Raw genomic sequence first — 25,140 nt, 5'->3', positions numbered from 1 at the left:
TAGAGGGCTCTGGGATTCGATCCCAGCTCTACATCTTGCCAGCTCTGGGACCTTGAGCAAATTATCAACCCTCTCTGAGCCTCAGCAATACTACCTACCTCACAGGTGTTCTTGCAAGTACTCAATAGAAAAATGTGAGCTTGCAGTTGGTGTCATTAATGATTACATCTCATCCTCATGATCTCCCAATGGCAGATGTCTTCCAGAGATTGAGAGAACGGTCGAGGACACACTGTGAGTGATGGGGCCAGACTTGAACCAGGGCTCTCTGACTCCAAAGCCACTACGCTGCTATCAATGATGATGATGATAATGAGCTAGATGCTGCTATGCCCTGGCTGGGTGACAGGGGTGGGTGACACATGGGGGCGGGGGTGGCAGAGGGAAAGAAGCCAGATGCTAATGCTGCTAGATTCCTCCTGCCAGTAAAACCCAGCAAATGTCCTACTTCCATCCTCCACACCCCTCGGATGTAACTCAAGAATTAATGGACACCTGCGTGGGCCTTTGAGGTCTGTCTTGACGAAGGTCACCAAGCCAGCAGGTGAGACCACAGGCAGGAGAGGTCCTGCCTGCCAGGGCCCAGCTGGTCTCATGGCATCACCCCGACAGGCACAGGCATTCAAAGGGCATTCTCCCAGACCAGTGGCTGGCTTTCATGGGCAGAGCGGAACCCAGAGAAGGTCCTGGTCACCTGCCCTGATGCCATATGAGCCACCTGTCCCAATTTCCCAGTGGCATTGGTACTCACTCAGGTTTCCAGTGTCTCTCCCTCTTTAGTGACATTTATTGAAAACACCCTTGGAGAAGCACCAGCTCTGAGGATGCTCACAATCCGGAGCTGCAGGCTGGGCAGTGCCCTCCTTTGGTGCCTATTTAGAAGCCACACCCAAATGTGCACTGCCCCTCGGACCAGGACGCTCCGAGAAGGAAAGCGACTCAAGGAGCATCTCACAGCAAGAAGGAATCTGGGTCCCATATTGCAGACCACTGGGAGGTTCCTGGGGCACCATGCCCATCCTTTTCCAGGAGTGGGCATACCTTCATCACCTCCTCCAGGGAGTCGTTCATGACTTCCCCAAAATGAGTCACTGCTCATCTCCCAGTGCTACATCCTGGCTTCCAGGGCACCATAGCTTTTCACTTCTCTGCCTCTCTCACCAATCTCTAGTAGTCTAATCACCTTGCTCCCACCATCTCTAATTCTCACCACCACTCTATGAGCCAGGAGTGAGCATTTCCACTTTACAGATGAGTAAATTGAGCCCGAACGAGTCCCTTCCCCACCCTGGATCTCAGACAGGTGGGATGATTTGCTCAAGGTCAAACCCATGTCTGCCTGACTCCCAGCTTGAGCTGGCTCTCAATGGTAAGGACAGTGCCTCACAGGTTCCATAGGCCCCACCCCCACCTCTGCCCCCCAGCTCACTGGTCAGAAATGTCCCCAAGTTACAATGCCAAGGCCAGGTGCACAGATGTGCCCACATGGGGCCACAGGCTCTGACTTGGAAAAGGCCAATGGGTGCTTGCTTTGCCCATTGACTCACTTCTCAGGGCCCCAGATGAGGGTGCAGAAAGGCCTTTGCATCCCACCATCTTCCCTGACTGAAACTGATCTGTGCCCCATGGCTCCAGTGTTGAGAAGCCCACAGCCCAGCCACCCCTACAATCAGCTGGGGCCAACATGGGATGAGCAAAAAAGCCATCAGGTTTGGAGTTGGACAGAACCGGATTCAAACCCCAACGATACTGGCCATATGCAAACGGGCAAATGATTTCCTATCCTAAGCCTCCATTATGTCATCTGTGAAAGGGGGACCATAAAGGCCTGTGGTTATATATAGGTACTCCCCTCCCTTCCCTGCTCTCCCTGTCACTAACTAGCTCTGGGGCCTGAGACAGAACCCCTGTCTTTCTGGGCCTCAGTTTCTTCATCTGTAAAATGGTCTGTTTCTTTCCAGCTCTGCTGCTCTATGGAAATCATGGGAATGAGGGGCTACAGTTTCTCATCAAGCCCCACTTAACCTCCTGTGCTCCAGGGTGACTTTTTTTAAAGCAGGAGCTAATGGAAGCACTGTAAGTCCCTGGGTGGTGCAAACAGTTAACGTGCTCAGCTGCTGACCGAAAGGCTGGAGGTTCTAGTCTACCCACAGGCACCTTGGAAGAAATGTCTGGCAAGCTACTTCTGAAAAATCAGCCACTGAAAACCCTATGGAGCACAGTTCTACTCTGACACACATGGGTCGCTAAGAGTTGGAGTCAACCTGACAGCAACTGATTACTGGAAGCACCTACCCTGTGGGGCTGTGGGATTAAATAAGCCATCACATGTTAAGTACTTAGAACAGGGCCCAGCTCCTAGTAAATGTTCAATAAATGGAAGCAGTGATTAGTCATGGAACACGGTCTTTATGCTGTCTTTCAGGGTATGGAGAGTGGGTGGCTCAGCTTGGGCTGGCAGCCCTGCCAAGTGGACTGGCCAGAGGCCCGGCACCAGACAGGTTGCCTGGGTGCCAAACCAGCCCCCTGCTATCAATGCCTGGTAACACATGAGGACGTCAAAGACAAAGAGGAGGACTCCTTACGTCCCTCGTGTCCAATTCAGCACCACTTCACAGTGCCTGGCACCAGACCTGCACTGAGGAAGCCTCCATGAGTGTATGTTGAGTGTTTCTGGTGATGCTTCCGAGCGTCTGCTCCAGCCCAACTCTGCTTGGCTGCTGGCTTAGATTTCGTCTTCCTTCCCCCACGACAGAGTCAACAAACACTTCCCAAGTGCCCACGTGGGAGCCGAGTGTGGGGACACAGGAGTGGAGTAAGAGCATTCTCCCCCTAGTCTGCCTTCCATGGATAGAGGTGCAGACACGTTCCGGAGCTCTCTCTAGGGCAGGCCCTCTGCTCCGGCTCCACTAGTCTTAGGTCCCCAATCCCTCGAACCCAACAAGAGTGCAAAGATCTGGGCACTGGCTGGCTGCCTCCTGCCCTGGAAATAGGCCTTCTTAGGAGATCCAGTCTGGAGCTGGTCAGGCTTCAGTTTCTCAAGACGACCCCACAGTCCCTGCCAGCTGCCACTCTCCTTCACTACCTCCTCTCTCCATTCTCAACGCCTGGGCCTACCTCACGTGGGGCAGATGACGGGAAGGGTGGTGCCCATGGCTCTCCATCCCTGGGACCCTGACTTTCTGCCCAGACCTGGAAAGCTTCCAGAACCCTCCACCTCCACCCTCAGCCCCATCCCCAGAGTCAGCCACTTTCAGCCTCTGGGTTCCAGCTCTTGCCCAAGTCCAGGGCCAGCCAGGGGGTCTGGGCCCCAGGTCTCTGGTCCACCAGGCCAAGAAGCAGGAGGCCCAAGGGGTCTGTGCTCAGGAGGGTGTAGGGGCCCCACCCAGGAGTATATTTACAGCTCTGAGAAAAACAGCAACTCCCAAGGCTATTTTGGAAACCTAATGTGCACTTCGGGTCTCTCGTTGTTTATTTCAAGTGACTGTGCCGCCTTGCAGGTAAACATGGGGCACTGTGGGTCAGCAGCTCCGTGTCGTCTCCCCATCAGAGCCGTGTCACTTGCTTGGAGCGTGCTGATTCACCCCAGCAACCCTGGGCTCACTGCTTGGATCCCAAGGGTCGCTTATCGTCTGCAGCCTGGACAAACGAGGGGTAGGCAGCCAAAGAGAGCCTTGGAACAAGAGCTGGCACACACCCCTACCCTGGGTTTAAACCAAGGCTCTGTGGTCTTGAGCCAGTCGACTTTCCAGGCTTCAGTCGCCCCATCTTAAAATGGGGAGAATGGCTCTCACTTGGATTAAAAGAGGATAGGCAAGCCCAAATAGGTTCCATTGGTGGTGAAAAAAATAATCAAAGAACATGGAACCCCCCAGAATGTCAGAGGGGGACTCTCAGAAGTCCAGGCCATTTGTAAATGAGAAAACTGAATCGCAGAAGGGTGAAGTGACATACCCAGCATCACACAGCCAGGCAGCTGTAGAGCAGAGATTGGTCAGTGTGCTTCCTGCCACACCACTGGTAAGAGGAGGAGAACATTCCTGAGCAATCACCAGGGAGGAAGGAGAGAAGACTGGCAGGGACCAAGGAAACCAATTACACATGGAGTTTGTGCAACTGCGGCTGGCTAGGGGCAGGGACCGCCCGTATGTGCAGCGCTGTAATTGTCATAACTGGCTGGGGAAGGTGGCAGGCACCAGGCATTGCTGGGAAAGGTAATTAGACTGGCAATGGCCCGTGCCAAGAGAAGGATTAGTCACTAAACACAGCTTAAGGGGATGGACTCATTACATTGTCATGGTAGGGCCCGAACATTCAACCCGATGAGAACCAGTGGGGAGGGCCGGAGGTGGGACCCTGGGGCACCCCCACCCCAACACACATACACAAGGAGCGTGGCTCTTGCCCATCCATGGGGCTGGGGCGCCACTCAAGATGGGAAGGAGAATGAAGTCAGGTGACTTGCCTAGCGTCACATATTAGTTAACAGTATGAGATATCAGTATGTACTAGACACTATAACTCATTTAATCCTCACAACAGCCCTTTGAGGTAAGAACTATTCTTATGCCCATTTTACAGATGAGAAACTGAGACCCAGGGAAGTAAAGCAACTTGCCCAAGGTCACACAGAGTTTGTATGTGGAAGCACCAGGACTTGAATTCAGGCAGTTTGGCTCCAGAGCCCAAGCTCATAATCACCAGACTCTCCTGCCTCTGCTCTCCTCATGAAGTGGAGGGCGCTGGATTAGAACCCAGGTCTGTCTGATCCTAAAGCCTGAGCTCCTTTCTAGGTGCCAGGTGGCCCCATAATGGAAGGGAGCATGTGTGCCTCAATCTCCCAGTGCTCAGAATGGGCCCAAGTTGCACCACCCCCAAACTCCAATGTGCTGTGTGACCCTAGGCCAGCCCCTATACTTTGTGGGCCTGCTGGGAGATGAGGGGCTGCCCTCTCGCCACACTCTGGGCTGGCAGGCTAGGGCCCTAGTTGGCCCTGACTGGGTAGCCCCCAGGGTGACGTTCCCATTGGCTTGCAGGGCAGAGACTTGGGGCCCTCAGATGAGCAAGGAGTCATGCAAACGCCGGGGACCTTTGTCGGGGGAAGAGGGGTCCCCTAAGCATTGCCCAGATCCTGCCAAGCACCCAGCCCAGGGGGAGGCAGAGGGTCATCTAGCTGGTGACCTGGTAGAGGTGATTTTGCCTCTCTGAGCCTCAGTTTCATCATCTGTAAAATGGGGACAACAACAGTACTTCCTCATTGTACTGTGAGAATTCTACAAGATCGTGAATGCTAAGCACCTGGTACTGTTTTGCTCATCTTGGTGAGCAGGCCCCACCTTCAGCTGCTGGGGAGGGTACTGCAGGGTCCAGGGTCCAGGGTCCTGGGTTAGGCTGAGATGTGCCATTCTTCCTCTCATGGGATTTGTTCTCTGGGTTCCCTCTCCCCCATGCTAGAACTGGTGTGCCGTCTGGAATCCAGAGTCTCCAAGTACATGGTGCGTAATAGGCCCCAATCAGTATTTACTGGACAAATGAGCTTGTAATCTGGAGTCATGGAGCGGTGCAGAGAGCAGGGCCTGGCTGAATCTCGCTCTGCCTGCACTGACTTGTTGTGTGACCCTGGGACGGCCCTTGTACCTCTCTGGGCCCATCTGTACAAGGAAATTCTGACTGTCCCTGGGAGCTCTGCCTTCCCCTTCCTCTCAGAGACCCTGTAAGGCAGCCGCCCCCAGGGCAGCAGGGAGTGTGGCCTGAGGGCAGCTTGCCCAGTAGACCCTTTATTGACTGTCCAGGCCTCCCAGGAACAGACAGCCTGGTCCATGCCTACCCCAGCAGGCCCACAAAGCCAGCATGCAGGCCTCCTCCTGGTGACTTTGCCTGGGGACAGATGGGACACGGTGTGGCTTCTGTCAGGCCAGATGGCTTGGCTGGCCTGAGGGGCCAGGACACCAGCTGAGAGTCCGGCTCCTGCAGGCAGAACTGCTTAACCCCTTCCTGCCCCAGCCACAAGAACTAGTACCTTCTTGGCTACATAATCATTGCTGTAACCCAGGCCTCCTCTCCTCTGCCTTGGAGGTGAGGGGACTGCCTGGAGCCTAATGGGAGACATGGAGGCTATGGGGTAAAAGGGAACCACAAGACAGGTGGGAGCAGAGATGGGCCACAGCTCAGCTCCAAGGGCAGCCCTGCATCACCAGGAATCTGCCAACCCCAGAGGACAAACAGTGTGGGCACTGGTTCGAGGCCAGGGAGCCCTGTGCTGCTTTGCTTCCAGGAGACCCATCTGGAACAGGGACCACCAGGGCAGAGGTCACCTACACCAGGCTGGAAAACCCACCTCCTGCCCAAACCATGGAAACGGCACTGCCCAGGGAAGGAGGAAACCCAGCTCTGCCCAGCTGGCTTAATGATTGCAGGCATGCAGCTCAACCTCTCTGGGCCTCAGTTTCTCCATCAGGAAAGCTGGAGGGAGGGTGATCGCTGGGCTCCAGGGCCACTTCTGGCTCTGAGGGCCCCATGACTCCAGGGGAAGGAATGTGCCTCCCTCCCAGGAACTTGTGGGATCCTGAAGAGACCAGCCAGATCCTTTCTATACCAAGAGCAGGTCCCAACCAGTGTGCATGACTCAAGACACAGGCTCTCCCAGGAAGCTGAAGAATGAGGAACTTTAGGTGGGAAGAGGACAAGCTTCTGGGGCTTAGGGAGGAGTGGTGCTGCCTTGACAACCTGGGAAGGGTCATTATCAAGCCTTGATGGCCACCCATTTCCCGACTGGAAGGCTAAACTAGGGGGAATGCAGCATTAGGGACTATGGCTAAAGACCAGGGAGCATTTCCCAATGGAAAGGGCCACAAGGATGCCAGAAGGCAAGTCTAGGGGAATGCCCTTCCTAGGCAGTAACATCTTTAAGCAAGATTTGCAATGGTCCTAGCCTGAAGGTAGGGGAGGAACAAAATGACCTCTGAGACCCCCCTGGGGACAGGAAGCCAGTCCCCAGCAAGGAAAAGTAAAGCAGGGCCTCCAGTGTCTGCACTCGGGTTCGGCCAATGTGATGTTCCAGAGGCACCAGGGTGTCATCTCGGAGGAGAGCATGGCCAAGCTCGACTCCAGCCTGGGGCCTGCATGCTGGCCCAGCCGGCATCTCTGGACATCTCTCAGGACAGAGGCTGTGAAGCACTCCAGAACAGCCCAATAATACATCAAAATAGCCAAGGAGGGAAGGGCTGGGCAAGAGGGCTGCCAGCAGGGAATGAGCTGCTGTGTCAGCCGCAGCATAGGGCTGGGTCTTGCCAATTTGCTGTGCAACGCTGGGCAAGTCACTGCCCCTGTCTGGAAAAAGCATGTTGTGGGGGAGGACTAAACAATCTCTAAAGACTCTTCCAGCTCTGATTTAACAGTCATTTGGCAAGCTCCCTAGGGACAGGTATCTGCCTATCTGATGCATGCAGCATTGTCCCCAAGGCCCAAACATAGGACCTGAGCACAGGAGCACAGAAAATGCTGGATAAATGAATGAATGAATGAATGATCTACTGATCAAGTGGGTAGTTCCTGAAAAAGAAGACCAGAAGGTCCTATGTGCCCCCTGGGATGATTCCTTACACTTGCCCGCAAGGCCTCCCTGGAATTACTTTCCCATAACTACAGACCTTCCAGTGTCCAATCCTCTTCTCTAAATTGTACATACATGTACACACACCTACACACACACACACACACACATACATACACAACACATACGCCCCAAGCACAGTGACATAACTCTGAATTCTGAAGAGAAATTTAAGCTAAGAATGCCCCAAAACCACGAGGTTTCTCTGCTCCAGCTTACCCCAGGGTCTTGGCTTTCTGAAGTACCCTCCCAAAGCTGGGTTCAGGATGAGACTCAACAGTGGCGGATCCCAGTGGGGACCTTTAAGGTAAATGGACCCAAGTCCACATGTCAGCTCTGCCACTGTCTAACTATGATGAGGGATAAGTCATTTTACCTGCAAGCCTCACTTTCCTCATCTGTGCAATGGGCGTAACCACTGCTACCTTTCAGGAGTGTTGTGATGTTCAAGAGATCACATCATGAAGCTTTCAGCACCACACTGAGCCCATAGGGTGCTCTTGGGAAGCAAGTGAGATGGGTATTATGAACTATGAGATCACAGCTTCCCTCTTTGGAGGCGCTGAGCATGAGCGAATCTTCCCAGGGCTTCTCTGCTTGGGGCCCATAATCTCTTCCACCTTGTTTCCCACCTTGGGGGTGATTTGCCTGGATTTACACCAGGCAGAAGCTACAAAGCAGCCTTTGTCTCACAGACAAAACACTAAACCCCCAACCCTGATGTCAACCCTGGAACAATGATGCCAAGACAAACTCCGACATCACTACTCTGCCCAGTCTGTGAGCGGGCACTTCACCCACAAGGCCTCACAGAGGCAATCGGGGAGCTGGATGAGGACTCGGAAGCCACCTACCCAGAGCCCGACAGAGGCCCTGGAGGAAGAATGGCTGCCCTGCCGCCTGCTGGGGGGCAGGGCAGGACTTGAACCCCTGTCTTCAGACTCAGACTAGGGAAGGGGTCCAGGAACACAAGGTCCGTTTCTCAGCCTGGAGAATGAGCCTGAGAAGGTGGCACAAAGAACTCTGGGTGAGGAGTCCACCACAAAACAAAAAAAAACAAACCCACTGTCGTCGAGTCAATTCTGATTCACAGCAACCCTATAGGACCGAGTAGAACTGCCCCATAGGGTTTCTTAGGCTATAAATCTTTACAGAAGCAGACTGCCACATCTTTCTCCCATGGAGCAGCTGGTAGGTTTGAACTACTGATATTCTGGTTCACAGCCAAGCACTTTAACCACTGAGCCACCAGGGCCCCCCTGAGTCCACCACACCAGTTCAAATCCCAGCTCTGCCCCTGCCTTATAGTTAAACCCCAGGCCAGCCATGTGACCCTCAGAGGGTCCCTCCTGGACATTCTGTGACATCCAGGGAGGCAGGGACAGGCTCAGACTCCCCTACTCTAAGTCCGGTCTCCAACAAGACACTGGACGCCACGTGCTCCTGGCGACACACTGTGCTGGACACAGCCCCCGGACGCTAGGTCTTGCCCTCCTGGTGACCCTGCACTGACAGTCTGCTGGGGAGGGAGGGGATGTGACCTCCTTGCTGGCCAGGCAGGAGGCTCTGCTGGAGAAAGGAAGTGCCCTGAACAGAAAAGGCTGGCCTGCCACCGGAAGGGGGAGGGAGCAAGCAGTTCTCATTGTCTCAAGGGCAGGGGGCTGGGGAGGGCCAGGCTTGGGCAGAGGAGTCAGAGTGACAACAGCTCAGGTTCAGTTAGTCTTCTGTGCCTGCACCACTCTCAGCACTCTGCATGTAATATTTCACTGAATCCTCATTACATGAGACCTTATGAGCTAAGGTTATCATCCCCATTTTACAGATGAGAGAACTGAGGCTCAGAGAGGAGATGTGAACCCCGGCAATCCCACTACAGAACAAGAGCTCCTTCCTGAGGGAAGGCCAGGACCATGGGCCGACCGTGAACACCAAGGAAGAGGGAACAAAGCAGTTTCTTTTCAATTCTCCACTGATTTATTATGCCTTACCCAGGCTCAGGAAGGACCGGCCTACAAGTTGAAAGCGAGGGAGGAGGGGGTGTCCCTGAACTTGATATCTGGTTAATCCTGGCTCTGCCAGTAGCCTGCTGAGCTTGGGCCTCAGTTTCCTTAACTTGGATAAGTCCTGATGTTTTAAATGTCAAATGATAAGTGAGATGGGTTTTACGAACTACAAGACCACAGCTTCCCTCTTTGGAAGCGCTGAGCGTTTAAAGGCCAGTATAAAACCAGGTGTAATTTAATATTAGGACTTTCCACACAAAGGCATGTACAAATCCAAAAGTACTGTTTGTCAGGCCACATCCCCAAACTAGGGGGTTTGGAAAACAAGGTCTTTGTGGGGATTGGAGGATCTGCCCCTTGTGATTCATCCAGCTCCAACATTCAAGGCCAGGTTCACAAATCTTCCAACTCTAGGGCTTAGACAAAAAGGGATAGGAATGGCAGGCTTATCAGCAACCCATTTTACACTAGAGGAAACTGAGGCACAGAGAAGTGATGTGACCCAGCACACGGTTAGCAGACAGAGACAGCAGGTCAGTTAGTCAGTCAAAACCGCAAGAGCCCAAAGCTGGGCTGAAGTCAGGGAAAGGCCTTTTGTTATAAGGAGACAAACTCGTGAGGTGACCTCAGATGTCTCATCAGCCTACAAAAGGCCAAGAGTGCCTGTCTGCAGCACTGAGGACCAGCAGGTCTGGCGATGGATGGGGCCTGGTCTCTGTGGACCCCACTGTCCATGCTCAAGTGCTCCAGGCTCTGAGAGTTTTCAAAACCCTTCCTTAAAAAACTAGCATCCCCACAAGTTTGACCTTAAATAATCTGCTTGATATATCTCAGCCTGAGAGTCCTCCTTGCTACAAATTGAAATAATGACATCTACTTCATTAGGAGTCACTGGGTGGCACAAACGATTAAGAGCTTGGCTACTAACCAAAGGGTTGGCTGTTCAAATCTACCCAGAGGCACCTCAGAAGAAAGGCCTGGCAATCTACTTCTGAAATATCACAGCCATTGAAGACGCTATGGAGCACAGTTCTACTCTGACACATCAAGAGTTGGAGTCGACTCAATGGCAACTTGTTGGTTGGTTCATTAGGGTTACCGAGGAGATTAAATAAGATAAAGCATGTAAAGTGACTAGCACAGTGCCTGCCATTTTATTTATCGTCAATAAATAAAAGCTATTATTATTATCATCATTTAAAAAAAAAAACAGCACCCCCAAAAGAAGCTCTTAGCTCACAAGTTTCAAGGGAGCCTTGTTCAGGGGACAGGAGTGAGAAGACCTGGTTTCTAGCCCCTAGTCTGCTTTCCTTCTCTGGGTCTCAGTTTTCTCACCTGTAAAATGGTCATGGGTACGTGAGAAGGGATGGAGGGAAAAATATAATATACTGAAGGATGAACTCTCAGAAGGTCTTTTAAAATAGACAGATGGCACATCTACTAGTCTGGGATGGCAGGGTAATGATTTTGCCTGGAAGCAGGGGAATGGATTAAATGATCTCTGTTGTCGTTGCTGTTAGCTGTTATCAAGTCGGCCACTGACTCATGGTGACACCATGCACAATGAATGATCCATAGGGTTTTCACTGACTGATTTTCAGAAGTAAATCACCAGGCCTTTCTTTGTAGTCTGTCTTAGTCTGGAAGCTCTGCGGAAACCTGTTCGGCATCATAGCAATACACAAGTCTCCACCAACAGTCAGGTGGTGGCTGTGCATGAGGTGCATTGGCTGGGAATCAAACCTGGGTCTCCCATATAGAGAACAAGAATTCTACCACTGCCACCAATGTCCCCTTAAATAACTTTTGAAAGCTACTCAAACCCTCTGGGCCTACCAGGTAGTAAGAGGAAGTCACAGGTATGAGGGAAAGGGACAGGAAGAGCAGTCAGGCGGGAAGAGGTGAAGAGGTCAGATAAGCAGCCTAGCCTCCCCTGCCCCCCTGTGTCTAGTTCTAGGCCCTAGACTTTGGTGGGGGCTGGGAAGGCTGAGGGCCACCCAATGACCAATACTGACCTCCAAGACTGAGTAGCTATCCCTCTCACCATGCAGCCTCCCCTGGCCCCCACACCATGATGTCAAGACTGAGCCCTATGGCACAGGGATCTGGGGAGGCCAGAGGGTCCTGACCTGGGGGTTCCAAGTCCAGAGAGTGAAGACAGATGGAGGCTCCCAGACACATGCTCACATGTACGCACACACACGGCTCACAAAGGCCCAGAAACAGACAAAAAGCCACCTACCAGGGCCTGGCATTTGGCTGAGGGGTCGGGGGACAGGCCCAGCCAGCGGCCTGCAGCCCCTCCTCACAGCCCTGCCTCTGCCTCATAAGGGGAATGGGTGGCAGCGAGTGAAACAGCCATAGGGATCTGAGGCCAAAACAAGAAAGAAGGGAAAGAGAGAGAGGAGAGAGGAGGAAAGATAACAAAGGAAAAAGAGAGAGCCGAGAAGGCCAAGAGAGGGGAGGGAGGACAAGAAGGGGAAGAAGAAAGAGCACAGCAGGCCAGGCTCCAGCCGTGTCCAGACTCCAGCGTGGGCCCGAGAATGGGCTCCCAGCCTGCCCCCCTGCATGGCAGTCTCACCTCCAGGCCTTTGCACAGCTGTCCTCTCTACTCTGAACACCCTGCCTGCTTCTCTTCCACTCTCATTGGGCCTTCAAGACACCAGTCAGGTGATGCCTCCTCTGGGAAGCCTTCCTTGACCGCCCCTAAACTGGCTCAGGTGCCTTCCAGAATACCTGGGTTTTAGATACCCAAGGGTCCCACCCAGAGCTTCAAGGCACTCTGGTCCTGTGGCCTGACTTTGCAACAAGCTTCCCCCAAAGCTATTCCGGTAGCCCCCCTCCTGATGGTCTTCTGCCCATTACCCTGTGGGCTAGGGGCAAAAAGCGTTCCCCAATAGGCCCTGGGAAGATGTACTGGCCCCGCCCAGAGAGGACCCTGTGTGCCGGGGAATTTCACAAGGTCCACTTAGACCAGTAGCTCTTCCCTTCCCCCAAGATAGCAAACAGGCGGCAGAGAGCCAAGACCCATCTTAAATAACCTGAGTAATAAAAATGGCCAATTAAGAGGGCGGAAGGCAATGTCTCCACTGCAGGGGCCTCTCTCTGGCATGAAGCGGGTGGGTGGGGGGCTGTGTGAACCTACACATCCTGAAGTCAGAGCACGCCAGCCAGAGAGCACTGAGCAAGTGGCCTGGAGGCAGCTCAGAGACAGCCCTGCTCAGTCCAGCAGGGCGGAGGGGCTCCTGTAGGGCCAAGGTCCAAATGCCACTTGATTCCTGCCCCTTCTCCTCTCCCAGGGACCCCCAGCCTCATTTAACAACCACCACGGCAGCTGCCGGTTTCTGAGCACCACTATATCATATGCTTTCTCTTGCAATCCACACGATATGGCTGTCCCCATTTTGCAGATAAGGAAACGGAAGTGCAGAGACACAGAGTGACTCTCTCAAGGTCATGGAGCTGACAAAGCAGCAGAGACACTCTATGGCTTCCTCTCTTCCCACCTTCCAAGTACCACACAAGTGCTTCGCTCCAAGCTGTCTAATTTAGCAGGTTTCCATCCAAAACCGATCACAGTTGTCTTGGAATCCAGGGGATGTGTGAATATAAAAGCGAGGAAAGGATGAGGTATTTCATGGAGCTGCAAGTAGCCCCAGTTTGCATGGAAAGTTGGAGAAGAAACAGGAGGGTTGGTAGGGCCCCAGGCTTCCAAACATTTATTCCCCACGGATACAGCACTCACTAGTTTACAAAGTGCTTCCATGGGCATCTCTCCATTGGGTCCTCCAAACAGCCTCATGAGGTCAGATTTATTTCCCCCATTTTACAGATGTGAAAACTGAGGCTCAGAGCAAGGAAGCTGCTTGCAATGGGCATGCGCCTTGCTGGGTACGGCACAGGATCAAGGTTGAATCTGAAGCCTGACTACCTGAGTTTGAATCTTGGCTTTGCCACTTACAAGTTGTATCTTAGCCCAGTTCTCTCAATGTCTCTGTGGCTCAGTTTCAGCATCTCTAAAATGGGCTAGTGATAGTACCCAACTCACAGGATTATTATGCAGTTATATGAATTAAATGTTTGTAAACTGCTTTAAATGGAGCCTGGCAAAGAGTAAAACTCGTTGCCATCGAATCGATTCTGAGTCATAGCGACCCTATAGGATAGAGGAGAACTGCACCACAAGGTTTCCAAGGCTGTGATCTTTAGGGAGGCAGACTGCCACATTTTTAACCCGTGGAGCAGCTGGTGGGTTTAAACTGCCAACCTTTTGGTTAGCAGCCGAGTGCTTTAACCACTGCTCCACCAGGGCTCCTTGGCAAAGAGTAAGTGCTGTGTAAATATTTGTTTTAATAAATTAATTAACTAATACATATGTATTGGCTCCTAGTATGCACAGGCACTGTTCAAGCAGGTACGTGTCACATGATATTATCATACAACATGACACGTTTGCCTGTGTGCCCAGACTCTGAGCTGCTGAGGGCAGGGGCTGTGCCTGCTTCACCTTGGTGCCCAGCCCAGGGTCTGGCACACAGTGCATGCTGAGCCCCTGTGCAGAGAACAACAGAATCTTGGCTCTCAGTCACCCACACCCAGCAGTTTCATCTTCCCCATCAAGAGGCATGAAATGATGCAACTAGCTCCGTGCACCCTGGAAAAGCTCATGGCTCTGACTGAAAACAAGTTAGGGAGCCCCCAGGCCCAGGGCGAGGCCAACTTCCTTCCCTACACCAGAATTCCCAGCTCTCTCTTTCTGCTCATCGTCAGCTGGAGAGGACCCCTGTGTGCCACTGCCATGGGGGCACTTGGGACAGGGTGTCATAGAATAAGCATTAACTTTGAGTCTGAGACCTGCATCTGAGCCCTGCCTCTGCACCTCCTGGCTATGTGACTTGTGGCAAGTTACTTCTCTCCCTGAGGCTCAGTTTCCATTCTGCAGAGTTACTGCAAGGCTTAAGTGAGACCACACGCAAAGCGCCTGACAGGTAACGATACATGTCCCTGCTCCCCATCCCTTCCCCTGCCAGGCCCACCAGGCTAGGTGTGCCACCCTCTGTGGCTGACCAAGAGGTCCCCTTCCCCCAGGGCCTGGCCCTCATTAGGATCATCTCCAAAGAGCAAGAGGGCTGGACAGGCTACTACAGAGGCCGAGAGGCTCACCTGCCTGCCACTGCCAGTGATTCGTTTCTCAAGAAATAATTACCGTAAAGTGACAGCAGGAAGTCCACCCAGTGCAGCAGCTGCCTCTTGCTCTGCCACCCACCATGGCAATATTCTGACAGATGCCAGGGAGACCCCACTCCGGCCTGCCTCCTCTCTTCCTCCTCACCCTCAGTTCTACTCTCTGGGTTGGCTGTTGCCAGCCTTCAGGTGGTATGAGATAAGGCCATTCCACAAGATCTTTTCCTGGGATGGGCACTGAACTGGGGGTGTGGAGACCCAGACTGGACTCCCTGCGAGATCTGGGACGGATTTGTTCACCTCTCTGAGTCGCTCAGCTGTAAAATGGGCATATTCAATTCCCACGTCATGGGGTTGCTGTAATGATTAAATATCCCTTATTTAAAGAAGTCATCACAAAGCCTACCCATTGCCATTGAGTTGATTCCGACTCATAGCAACCCTACAGGACAGAGCAGAACTGCCCCCATACGGTTTCCAAGGCTGTAATCGTTACAGAAACAAACTGTCACATCTTTCTCCCACGGAGCCACTGGTGGGTTCGAACCGCTGACCCTTCAGTTAGCAGCCAAGTGTTTAACCAGTGCGCCACCAGGGCTCCTTTAAACAAACATATAACCCATTGCCTTCGAGTTGATTCTGATTCGTAGTGACTCTATTGGACAGAATAGAACTGCCTCATAGCGTTTCCTAGGTTATGATTTTTATGGGAGCAGATCACCAGTTCTTCTCTCTTCCAGAGCTGCTGGTGAGTTCAAACCACTGACCTTTTGGTTAGCAGCTGAGGGTTTAACCACTGCACCCCCAGGGCTCCTCTCACAGAGCCTAGCACCTCAATAAACGGCAGCTATTACATCATTGGAACCCTGGTGGCACAGTGTTAAGTATTTGGCTGCTAACCAAGAGGTTGGCGGTTCAAATCCACCAGCCGCTCCTTGGAAACCCTATGGGGAAGTTCTACCCTGTCCTATAGGGTCGCTATGAGTCAGAATCTACTCGACAGCAACGGGTGTGGTTTTCTGGTTTGATTACATCATTACGATTTTTCTTTAAAGCTTTCTTTCAAATGTTTTCACACCCCATTATTTCAACTGACTTTTAAATCAACCTTAAGTAGACCTCATAAGAAACTTCATTCCCATTTTACAGAGCTACATACTGAGGTGCAGGGACTAAATGGCATGCACAGACCCCAGACCACTCCAATAAGTTTACATAGAGAACACACTCTGCACAGCCACAATGGCTGTGGATGTGGCAGTCTGCTTCCTACTGTCCCCATTCCCAGATGGGCAAAGCAAAGCTCAGTTCACATCACCTGCAAGCCAGGGATAGTACCCGGACTCCACAGGATTCTGGCTGTCCCATGCCACCACCCAGGGGGCTCAGTCAGGCCACAGCCTCTTGCGGGAGCCAGAGACACTTGCTGGGTTTACTGCTGAGTGACAACTACCCTCTTTTGTACCAGGGACTAGAGTGAGAAACCACATCCTGCCCAGGAAGCCAAGCACCTCATGCCCAGAGTGGGTGGGATGGCACTCCCCTGGCAGGCAGGCAGGCAGCAGGGCCAGAAATCTCCACTACCCTCCCATCTAGCCCAGAAGCCTGTAAGCACCCAGCAGTCTGGCAATGACCAGGAGGCTGCACAACCCATAGACGCTAGCAACTCGGCCAGGGACCACCCTCCCCTCAGCTGCCAGCCTTGGTCTCGGCCTCTGCCTACCTCATAAAGCCAGCACCGTTCACCCTCCCCTCCTTAGGGCACCCGTCCCTCTGCCTTGTGAAACCTTCTCACATAACCCTCACAGAACTTCACAGTTTACAAAGCGCTGTCACCAAGTGAGTTCATTTATTCCTCCCACAACCTTGGGAGACAGCTCAGCACTTTTACAGATGTCGAGACTCAAAGAGGTCAAGTGACTAGCCGAAGCTCGCTCAGCATTTAACTCCTGTGCTAGACCCACTTCTTGGAGGCAGAGACCGGGTGGCCCTGGCATCTGGCAGCTGGCTTTGGGTATTCATTAAACACCTGTTCAACTCATGTGCTGGGACTGAACCCCTAGTCATCTGACTTCTTTGCACAAGCTCCCTAGTGCCCTGATGGCAGAGCCTGGGTCCTCTGCATCTTATATCCCCCCCTCCCTCCCCCCAATAGGGTCCCAGCACCCAGACACAGAGCCCTCCCTCATTTTGTAAACTCTGGCCCTGGCTAGTCTCTGTGAGTATGAGACGAAGACAGACCCGGATCTGGTCCCCAGAGAGCTTACAGCTGGTTGGGGAAGCAGCCACGGCCTGGGCAATTAGATGCTGCGAAGGGGAGGTACTGGGTGCACAGGAACGCTTGACAGAAGAAAGGCAGGGGAGAGCAACAGATCCCTACTTCTGAGCCCATTCTTCCCTGTCCCAGGCCTTCAGCCATCCATGACATTGGAAATAAGTGAGACGTCAGCCTGGCGTCACCTCCCCAATGCTGTCAAAAGCCAGGGCTCCAAATGCAATGTCCACAACCTCCGTATCACTGATACATGACATGGTTTAAATCAATTCCCCTGAAAGTCAGTGCAGCTCATTGTGGCAACGGGCATGTTCAGATTCTGGGTCTCCCAGCTACTCTTGTGTCCTTTAAATACTGACGTGTGTAAAGACATAGAAACAGAGCCCGAGAGTGTGAATGTATGTGTGGGCGTAAGTGGGCATGTATGTGTGTGAGTGTGTGTATATATATGTGTATGTGAGCATGTCTGTGTGTGTGCGTGTGTGTGTGTGCGTGTGCGTGTGTGTGCGTGTGTGTGTGTGTGTGTGTGTGTGTGTGTGAGAGTATGTGTGTGAGTGCTGGGGGAGCCCAAGGGCTGAGCATCCGGTCTGAGGCAAAAGCCCCGCCTCACATTCCTCTCTGAGAAGGAATCTTTAGCGTCAGCTGTCTCCTGCTTCCTTTTCTTTTCTGGGACTTCACTGCCCTCCCTCTAGCTTGAGGCTCTGAAAATCCCTCCCAAATTTGTTCCCAAAGAGAATGCCAGCCCAGCCGAGAGGCTTTTTCATACAGTTCTCCAGTGAACTGAGGAGCTAGACGGAGGGGTTTTTGATGTGTTTCTCTTCAGAGAAAGGGGTGGTGGTGAGAGATTTCCGGAGCCACAAATCAACCGCTAAGAGTAGGAAGAACACCCTTCTTACATGCCGGACAAAGAAGCAGTCCTTCTTCCCTCCGCCCCCAACACCATCTCTGGCGCCTTTCATGGGACAGAGAGCAGCGACGTGTCCTGAAATGGATTTGTTGGGCAGTCCAGGGCTGTGTTCAGAAAGCCCTGTAAATTAACGGAACAGACATTGCAGGGGGTGGGGGACATCCTGGGAACCTACCAAGCCCCAGGTCCCTTAACATATGAGCTCATTTATTCCTTCCTAAGCCCTCAGAGAATGACATTATTATCCGTCCTTTACAAAGGAGGAAGGAGGAGGCTTGGGTAGCTCAGAGAGGCCAAGTAACTTGCCCATAGTCACACAGTACAGCCAGAACACCAACCCTTTTCCACCACTCCAGGCTGCCTCACAGGTAAATTGGAAATAATCCATATCAGCGGCTTCTTCGGAAATAACGGAAGTGTCAATAGAAGTGGCAGGGAATGAAGCCCTCTAACCAGCTTTCCTGGGGCAGCCTTCTGGCTTTGCAGTGTCCAGGGGCCAGCACCCACCTGCTCCAGGAACTCCCTGGGGCGTGATGGGAAAAGGCACGGGACTCTCCAGCTGACCTACCCACCATTCCTCTTTGAAGACCTTATTCCGGTTGACACAGCCCAGCCCCTTCCAGCTCACGATCAGAAATAGATGTGACAAAAGTCCCTCCCATCTCTGAAAGTGCCTTTTTAAAAGATGCTTAAAGGCAAATACCGGAAAAGGTGGAGAGAACTTGAAAAGCCCCAGCAGGCAGTTGGTGTGGGATCACCTCAGGGCGGTGAGGACAGCTCTGAAAGGGCAGGTGAGAGGTATGGGGTAGGGCCAGCTCAGCTCTGAGGGTCAGTCTACCTCTAGGCCTCAGTTTCTCCATTTCTAAAATGAAAGTACTCAGCTGAACCAGTGATTTTTTTTCTTTTTAAACAGCAGAATCTCATTTTCAAATTGACTCTTCCTCAGAATATCCATCTGGGAGTCAGACAGAAATGGATTTGCTGTGGTTGACACGCGCCAAGCCTCAAGGGCTCAGCCCTCCCCACCCCAAAACCGTCGGAAGGCTCTGGAGGGCCCGCTTGAAAACCACCAGCTAAATGATCACCACGTACCTTCCTACAGCTCTCAAACACAACACTCCAATCCCTCCTGGCACCAGGGGAAAACAGACCAAGCCCTTAAAGCTGACTTAGGCCAGGGGTACAGACACTCACTTTGTCAGCAACCTGCAGGGGGAGGGAAGGAAGCCAGCAGTTCCAAATCACACTGGAGCTGGAGTGGCCAGGAGAGCTGGAGGAGTTTCTGGTCCAGGGGCACCAGACCCCCAAAAAGCTTCCCCACCAAAAGGCAGCCAGGCAGTAACCTCTCTGCCAGCCCCTGGGCAACTTTCCCCCCATCTGCCGGGCTAGAGGAACCTTTTTCTTGACAATCTCAAAGCTTTCCTTCTTCCTTCCGGAGCCAATGAAGAGAGAGGAAACTTTCAGTTCAGCCTGGGGATGGGCTAGGCAGTACTGCCCACGCCCCAGGCCTGGACCCTCTTCATCCGAGGCCAGGAGGGGAGATGGGGATGCCCAGAACACAAAGGCCACAAGGAACACTGTCATCCCAGGAGGCAGAGATCAGCCCTGACCAAGAGCGCAAGAATCCCAGACCCACAGTGTACAGCAAGCTAGGAGGGCACTTAGGGATCGCCTAAAGGAACCCCCTCATGTAAAGGTGGAGAACTTGAGGCCCAGAAACAGCAGCAGCTGGCCTAAGGTCACACAAAGCACCTAGTGACAGAGCCAGACCTGGGGCCCAGGTCTCTTGGATGCCAACTCAGAGAACTCTCGGTTTGAGTTGAGTTTCGCTGGCTTTAGCAAGAATCTCCCAGGGAAAAGCCCCCAACTTGCAAACCCAGAACAGGATATTTTGGTAGCACTGGGTGGTGACAGGGTAGAAATGTTTGTTTTGGTTTCCAAATCAATCCTTAACAACCTTGTCCGCATTACAGGTTCAGCGACCACATTGCTCACGTGGTAAAGGGCTTAGGGCTTGGCTGGTTGGACCAAGGGGAAACCAAAGTAGTGGTGAAAGGTTGGGGGCTGGGCATCCCAGGGCAGGGGCTCTGGTTTGGGTTGGTGTTTCCAAAGCGTGGTTGGTGTACCACTGGGGGCACGCAGGATGACTTTAGGCAGTACACTGGTGACTTTTTAAATTTAAAATATATTGAATAACGGCTACCATCAATGACCACCCTGACGAGAAACACAACAGAGAGTCCCTAACAGAGCAGGAGAAAAGTGGGGTGCAGAACTCAAATTCTAGTAAAAAGACCAAACTTAATGGTCTGACTGAGACTGGAGGGACCCTGGAAGACATGGCCCCCGGACTCTCTGTTAGCCAGAAATGAAACCATTCCCAAAGCCAACTCTTCAGACAAACATTGGACTGGACTATGGGGCATAAAATGATACTCATGAAGAGAGTGCTTCTTAGCTCAAGTAAATACATGAGACTAAATGGGCAGCTCCTGTCCAGAGGTGAGATGAGAAGGCAAAAAGGGACAGGAGCTGGTTGAATGGATACAGGAAATCTGGGGTGGAAAGAAGTGTGCTGTCACAGTATAGGGAGAGCAACTAGGGTCGCACAGCAATGTGTGTGTAAATTTGTGTATGAGAAAATGACTTGAACTGTAAACTTTCACTTAAAGCACAAAAAAAAAAAAAAAACTTGGACTAAGCAACTTTTCAAGGAACATCCCGGAAAATTCTGTTTGATAGGCTCTGGGTTGCCCCTTTAAGAATTGCTGAGACAGCACAACTAGATGGTGCCTAGCTACCACCATCGACTATTCTGACCGGGATCACATAGAGGGTCCCGGACAGGGCTGGAGAGAAAAAACATATATATTGAATAAGCAGGTGAATGGATACACAAAATGTGGACTATCCATACAATGGAACATTATGCAGCAATAAAAAGGAACATACTACTGATACGTGTTTATAGCCTCAGAAGCCCTATGGGGCAGTTCTACTCTGTTCTATAGGGTCACTATGAGTTGGAACCTACTTGATGGCAATTTTTTTTTTTTACTTATACATGCTACAACATGGATGAACCTCAAAAACATTATCTAAGTGAAAGAAACCAGACACAAAAGACTACATATTGTATGACTCTATTTATATGATGTATCCAGAGAAAGCAAATCTACAGAGACAGAAAGATTAGTGGTTGCCTAGGCTTGCAGTGGGAATGGAGATTAACTGGAAACAGGCATGAAGGATCTTTGAGAAGTGATGCAAGTGTTCTAAAACTGGATTGTGGTAATGGTTGCACAACTCTGTGAATTCACTAAAATCACTGAATTGTACACTTAAAGTAAACTTTAAGATATGCAATTATACCTCAATAAGGCTGTTAAACCATCACTCATCTGTCAGTTTGTCGTACTATGGTGGCTTGTGTGTTGCTATGATGCTGGAAGCTATGCCATCAGTATTTCAAACATCAGCAGGGTCACCCACAGTGGACAGGTTTCAGTGGAGCTTCTAGACTGAGACAGACTAGGAAGAAGGACCTGGAGATCTACTTCTAAAAAAATTAGTCAGTGAAAACTTTATGAATATTGTACATGGAGTCACCATAAGTTGCAACCAACTTGATGGCACTTAACAACAACAAGGCTGTTAAAATATTTTACGTAAGTGATAGTACAGGAAGGAGCCCTGGTAGCACAATGGCTAAGTACTTGGCTGCTAACTGAAACGTGGCAGTTCAAACCCACCAGCTGCTTTGCATGAGAAAGATGTGGCAGTCTGCTTCTATGAAGATTTACAGCCTTGGAAAGCCTATGGGGCAGTTCTACTCTGTCCCATAGGGTCACTATGAGTCAGAATTGACTCAATGGCAGTGGATTTGTTTTGTTTTGTTTTAATAGCACAGGTGGTAGTTCATGGATATGGCAAAAAATTATGAAGGTGGAACCCAAACCCTCCAGCTTGGTGAACACTGAACTACACATCTCAGATTTCCCCTTGAGAAAAGCAAGCGAGGGAGTCCGAGGCTTCGAGTTCCTCCAGGTGGACCAGAGGAGACCCTGGAACCTTTCCTTTTCTTGCACAGTGCCCTTCCGCTGGTCACTGCTTGGGGCACCATGCAAGGCATCCTGGAAGGATTTGAAGACCCCGGTTACCAGACATTTAGCAAACACCTTGGTCTCATCCCATGGATTGTACATAGTTTGTAACTTCTGTGGATGGGGGTTTGGAGGTGAGAACTCACATTTATATATTGTCCAGACTGGGAAGACCCTTTGAGATCATCCAGCCCTATAGTTTTAAAGCACTTTTAAAAGTTGTTCATATACTCCCCCTCACAAAAAAAAAAGAAAGAAAATTTATTGAGAAACCCAAACATACAAGCAAGTAAAAATACAATGTTGCTTGCATAAATTTAAATTGTAGGTCCAAATATATAACAGTTACCTATTCTAAATTCCATCAATGAGCTTGATGAGGCTATTTTGATGCATTAACATTTAGAATCGGGATTAGGGATGCCATTCTGCATCCAATTTAATTTTGTCTCCAGTTTTGACTGCAGAGCATCAAGAAAATCCTGACTCTCACAGATAAGTAGCTACAAATGAGAATAGTTTTTTAGCCACCTGTTTTGCAATCTCAGAACACTCTTCAGACAAAGAAGGCAGGAGAGAGGCTTTAACTCGAGGCTAAATATTAGCAAGTAAGTGTGTCTGGTAGGCTCCAGTGAGTTAACATTAAGAACTTAAATGTTACTGACACATTTTGATGATCATATTAAGATTGTAATTTATTTTTAAATAATAACTTTATTAAATATTCAAGGAGTCCCTAAAACATCTCAGAGGAAGCCTGAGGCTTCAAGTGACACAGTTCTAACTCATCCACTTCTCCTTACATTTAGGGAAACTGAGGCCCAGGGAAGGCTGTATTATACTTCCTTTGGAAAAATCCAACCTGAGCCCTAAATCAACTAGAGAAAAGATGTGTCTTTCCAATTCACAAAAACATGGAGAAGAAAAGGTATGCATGCACCTTCCCAGCAGGGTGGGAAGAGTAATGCCCACCTCCACCTGTCTCAGCAGCCCTGGCTCATTCCGGGCCAGCCCCCGAAGCTGACATCACACCCCACGCCCTGGGTGCAACTTCAACAGAGCATTGCTCAGTGCCAACCCATCTCCCTCTAAGACTGGGCACGGTTTTTCCATCTCCTTAGTAGCCAAGTCCAAAAAGCACAGACACAATAAAATAAACACAACACAAACCTGGGGCATGACAACACCATTAACAGTGGCAGACGGGAAGGCCCAGCCCTCCTAAGTTTCACCATCAAGACCAAGTGCCTGTTCCTCTACCCCACCCCAACAAGGCTGCGCACGAGGGCAGAAAGGTGGCCTCTCCTTGGCGGGCCACCAGGACACTCTCCAGTCTTCAAGAGAGACAGCTACCCCAGAAGAGGAGCTGGTCTCCCAGTGGGGTCTAAGATCTACCCCAGAAAGCTGGAGATCTGAGACTCAGGGCATTTCTGCTCCCTGCTATTTTGACAACATGCTTGTTATCCTGAATAGCATCAGCTTGGTACTTTATACCTTCCAAAAAGTATCACCATCACCATCCTATTCTCCCCTCACACAATCCTGGATGGGTTTTGTCATTCCCATTTCTCTGCTGAGGAACCAGATTTCCAAGTGGTTCAACAATCTCACTGGCAGGTGATGGAGCTGGCATTTGAACCCTGACCGGTGGCCAGCCTGCCCAGTGGAAGGGACAGGAAGGAGACCCATGCCCAGTTCCCCAGGCAGGCCTTTGTGCCACGAAATCTACCGTTCATATGAACACCAGGGCTCGGGGTGGAAGGAAAGGCCCCTCTCAGAGCATCCTTCAAGCCCTGGAATACCAGTCCATAGGACCGGATCCATGTAAATACCAATCTATAGAGGACAGAGAGCCCCTCCCCACCCACACCCGTGATGCTGCAGACAGACCCCCTCCTCTTATCAGAAAGCCGAGCAGACAGCACTGTCAGCCAGGCTGCAGGCAGGAAGTAATGTCTGTTTCCCAGCTGGGGAATCTGGGCTGGGGCAGGAACGGGATGGCCAGCCCTGTGGGCAATCTAGCCAGAGATGGTGGTCTGGGTCCATTCAATGACAGTCTTCCAGCCTGAGGTTACCCCTCCTGGGGCCTTTCAGGGTGAGTTTCTAGGAGCCCAATAAACCATGAGACTAAGGAGAGTGGGGAGAAGAGAGATGAAGGGAGGCATTTTTAAAAGCGTGTGGTTAGTCTGACGTAAGTCTGGTTGTCCAGCCCAACCAGCTGGAGATTTCAAAACTGGAGCAGGAACAGCAGACCCCAGCCCCATGTGATCCATCTGTTTTCAAACATGTGATCTCATTTAATTCAAGGAACAAAAGGGTAGTGGATGGGTTAAGAGTATTTTCTTCTCACCCATTGAGGAAAAACTTGCCTCTTAAATTCCTGGGGGGAGTGAGGGAAATAAAAAACTACTTAGGCTGGGAGACAGAACATCAAATACAACTACTTCAAATCCTGGCTTCACCACTTACAAGCCAAGCTACCTAAGGCAAGTCACTTCACAGCTCAGTGCCTCAGTTTCCTCATCTGCAAAATGGGAATAAGGCTGCCTTCCACTCTGCGTTGTCCTGACGATGAAATGAGATCACATACAATACCAATGGTTATTATGTCACCTAGAAACCAATGTGCCTGGACCAATGACAGCGCCAAGGTGTCCCGCATCGTAGTCAGCTCCCGCCCCCATTCTTGGATCTAGATAACTAAGTCCTCCAAGCGCACAAAGGACGCTCCGCGAACAGCTTCCAGCCCACCTACTCCCGACCTGACATTCCGCGGCCGCCGGGACCTGGATGTCCCCCACTCACCTCCGCTTGTACTCGTCGCGCTCGCGCTTCACCTTGGCCAGCACGTTGTAAAGCGCGCGGATCTCGGGCGTAATAGTGTCGATCTGCACGCCCACGCCATCGGGGTGCACCCAAGACACGCCGGGCCCCTGCACGGTCTCCACGCCGCCGCCGCCCGTTCGGCGCACCTGCGTGTAGCTCCAGATGGTCCCGGGCAGGCGGCCGTAGTGCTGCGGGTGCGAGTCGCCGCCGGGGGGCAGGCCGCCCAGGGC

General features: G+C 51.5%; 1 protein-coding gene across 1 annotated transcript in view; it reads right to left on the bottom strand.

Annotated features, from left to right (window-relative positions):
• IFFO2 (intermediate filament family orphan 2) overlaps positions 1–25,137 on the bottom strand; it is a gene marked incomplete at its 5' end in the record, with an annotated part of 50,483 nt that extends 25,346 nt beyond the window's left edge. The window contains one exon of the mRNA XM_004377275.2: positions 24,890–25,137. Within this exon, the coding sequence (XP_004377332.1) occupies positions 24,890–25,137 (248 nt within the window). The remainder of the gene's footprint in view (positions 1–24,889) is intronic.
• Between the last annotated feature and the right edge of the window lie 3 nt (positions 25,138–25,140).

The sequence above is a fragment of the Trichechus manatus genome, unplaced genomic scaffold, assembly GCF_000243295.1.
Source record: "Trichechus manatus latirostris isolate Lorelei unplaced genomic scaffold, TriManLat1.0 scaffold00048, whole genome shotgun sequence".
Taxonomy (NCBI): Eukaryota; Metazoa; Chordata; class Mammalia; order Sirenia; family Trichechidae; genus Trichechus; species Trichechus manatus.
Note: the sequence above shows the minus strand (reverse complement) of the source record. Positions and strands in the feature narration are given on the sequence as shown.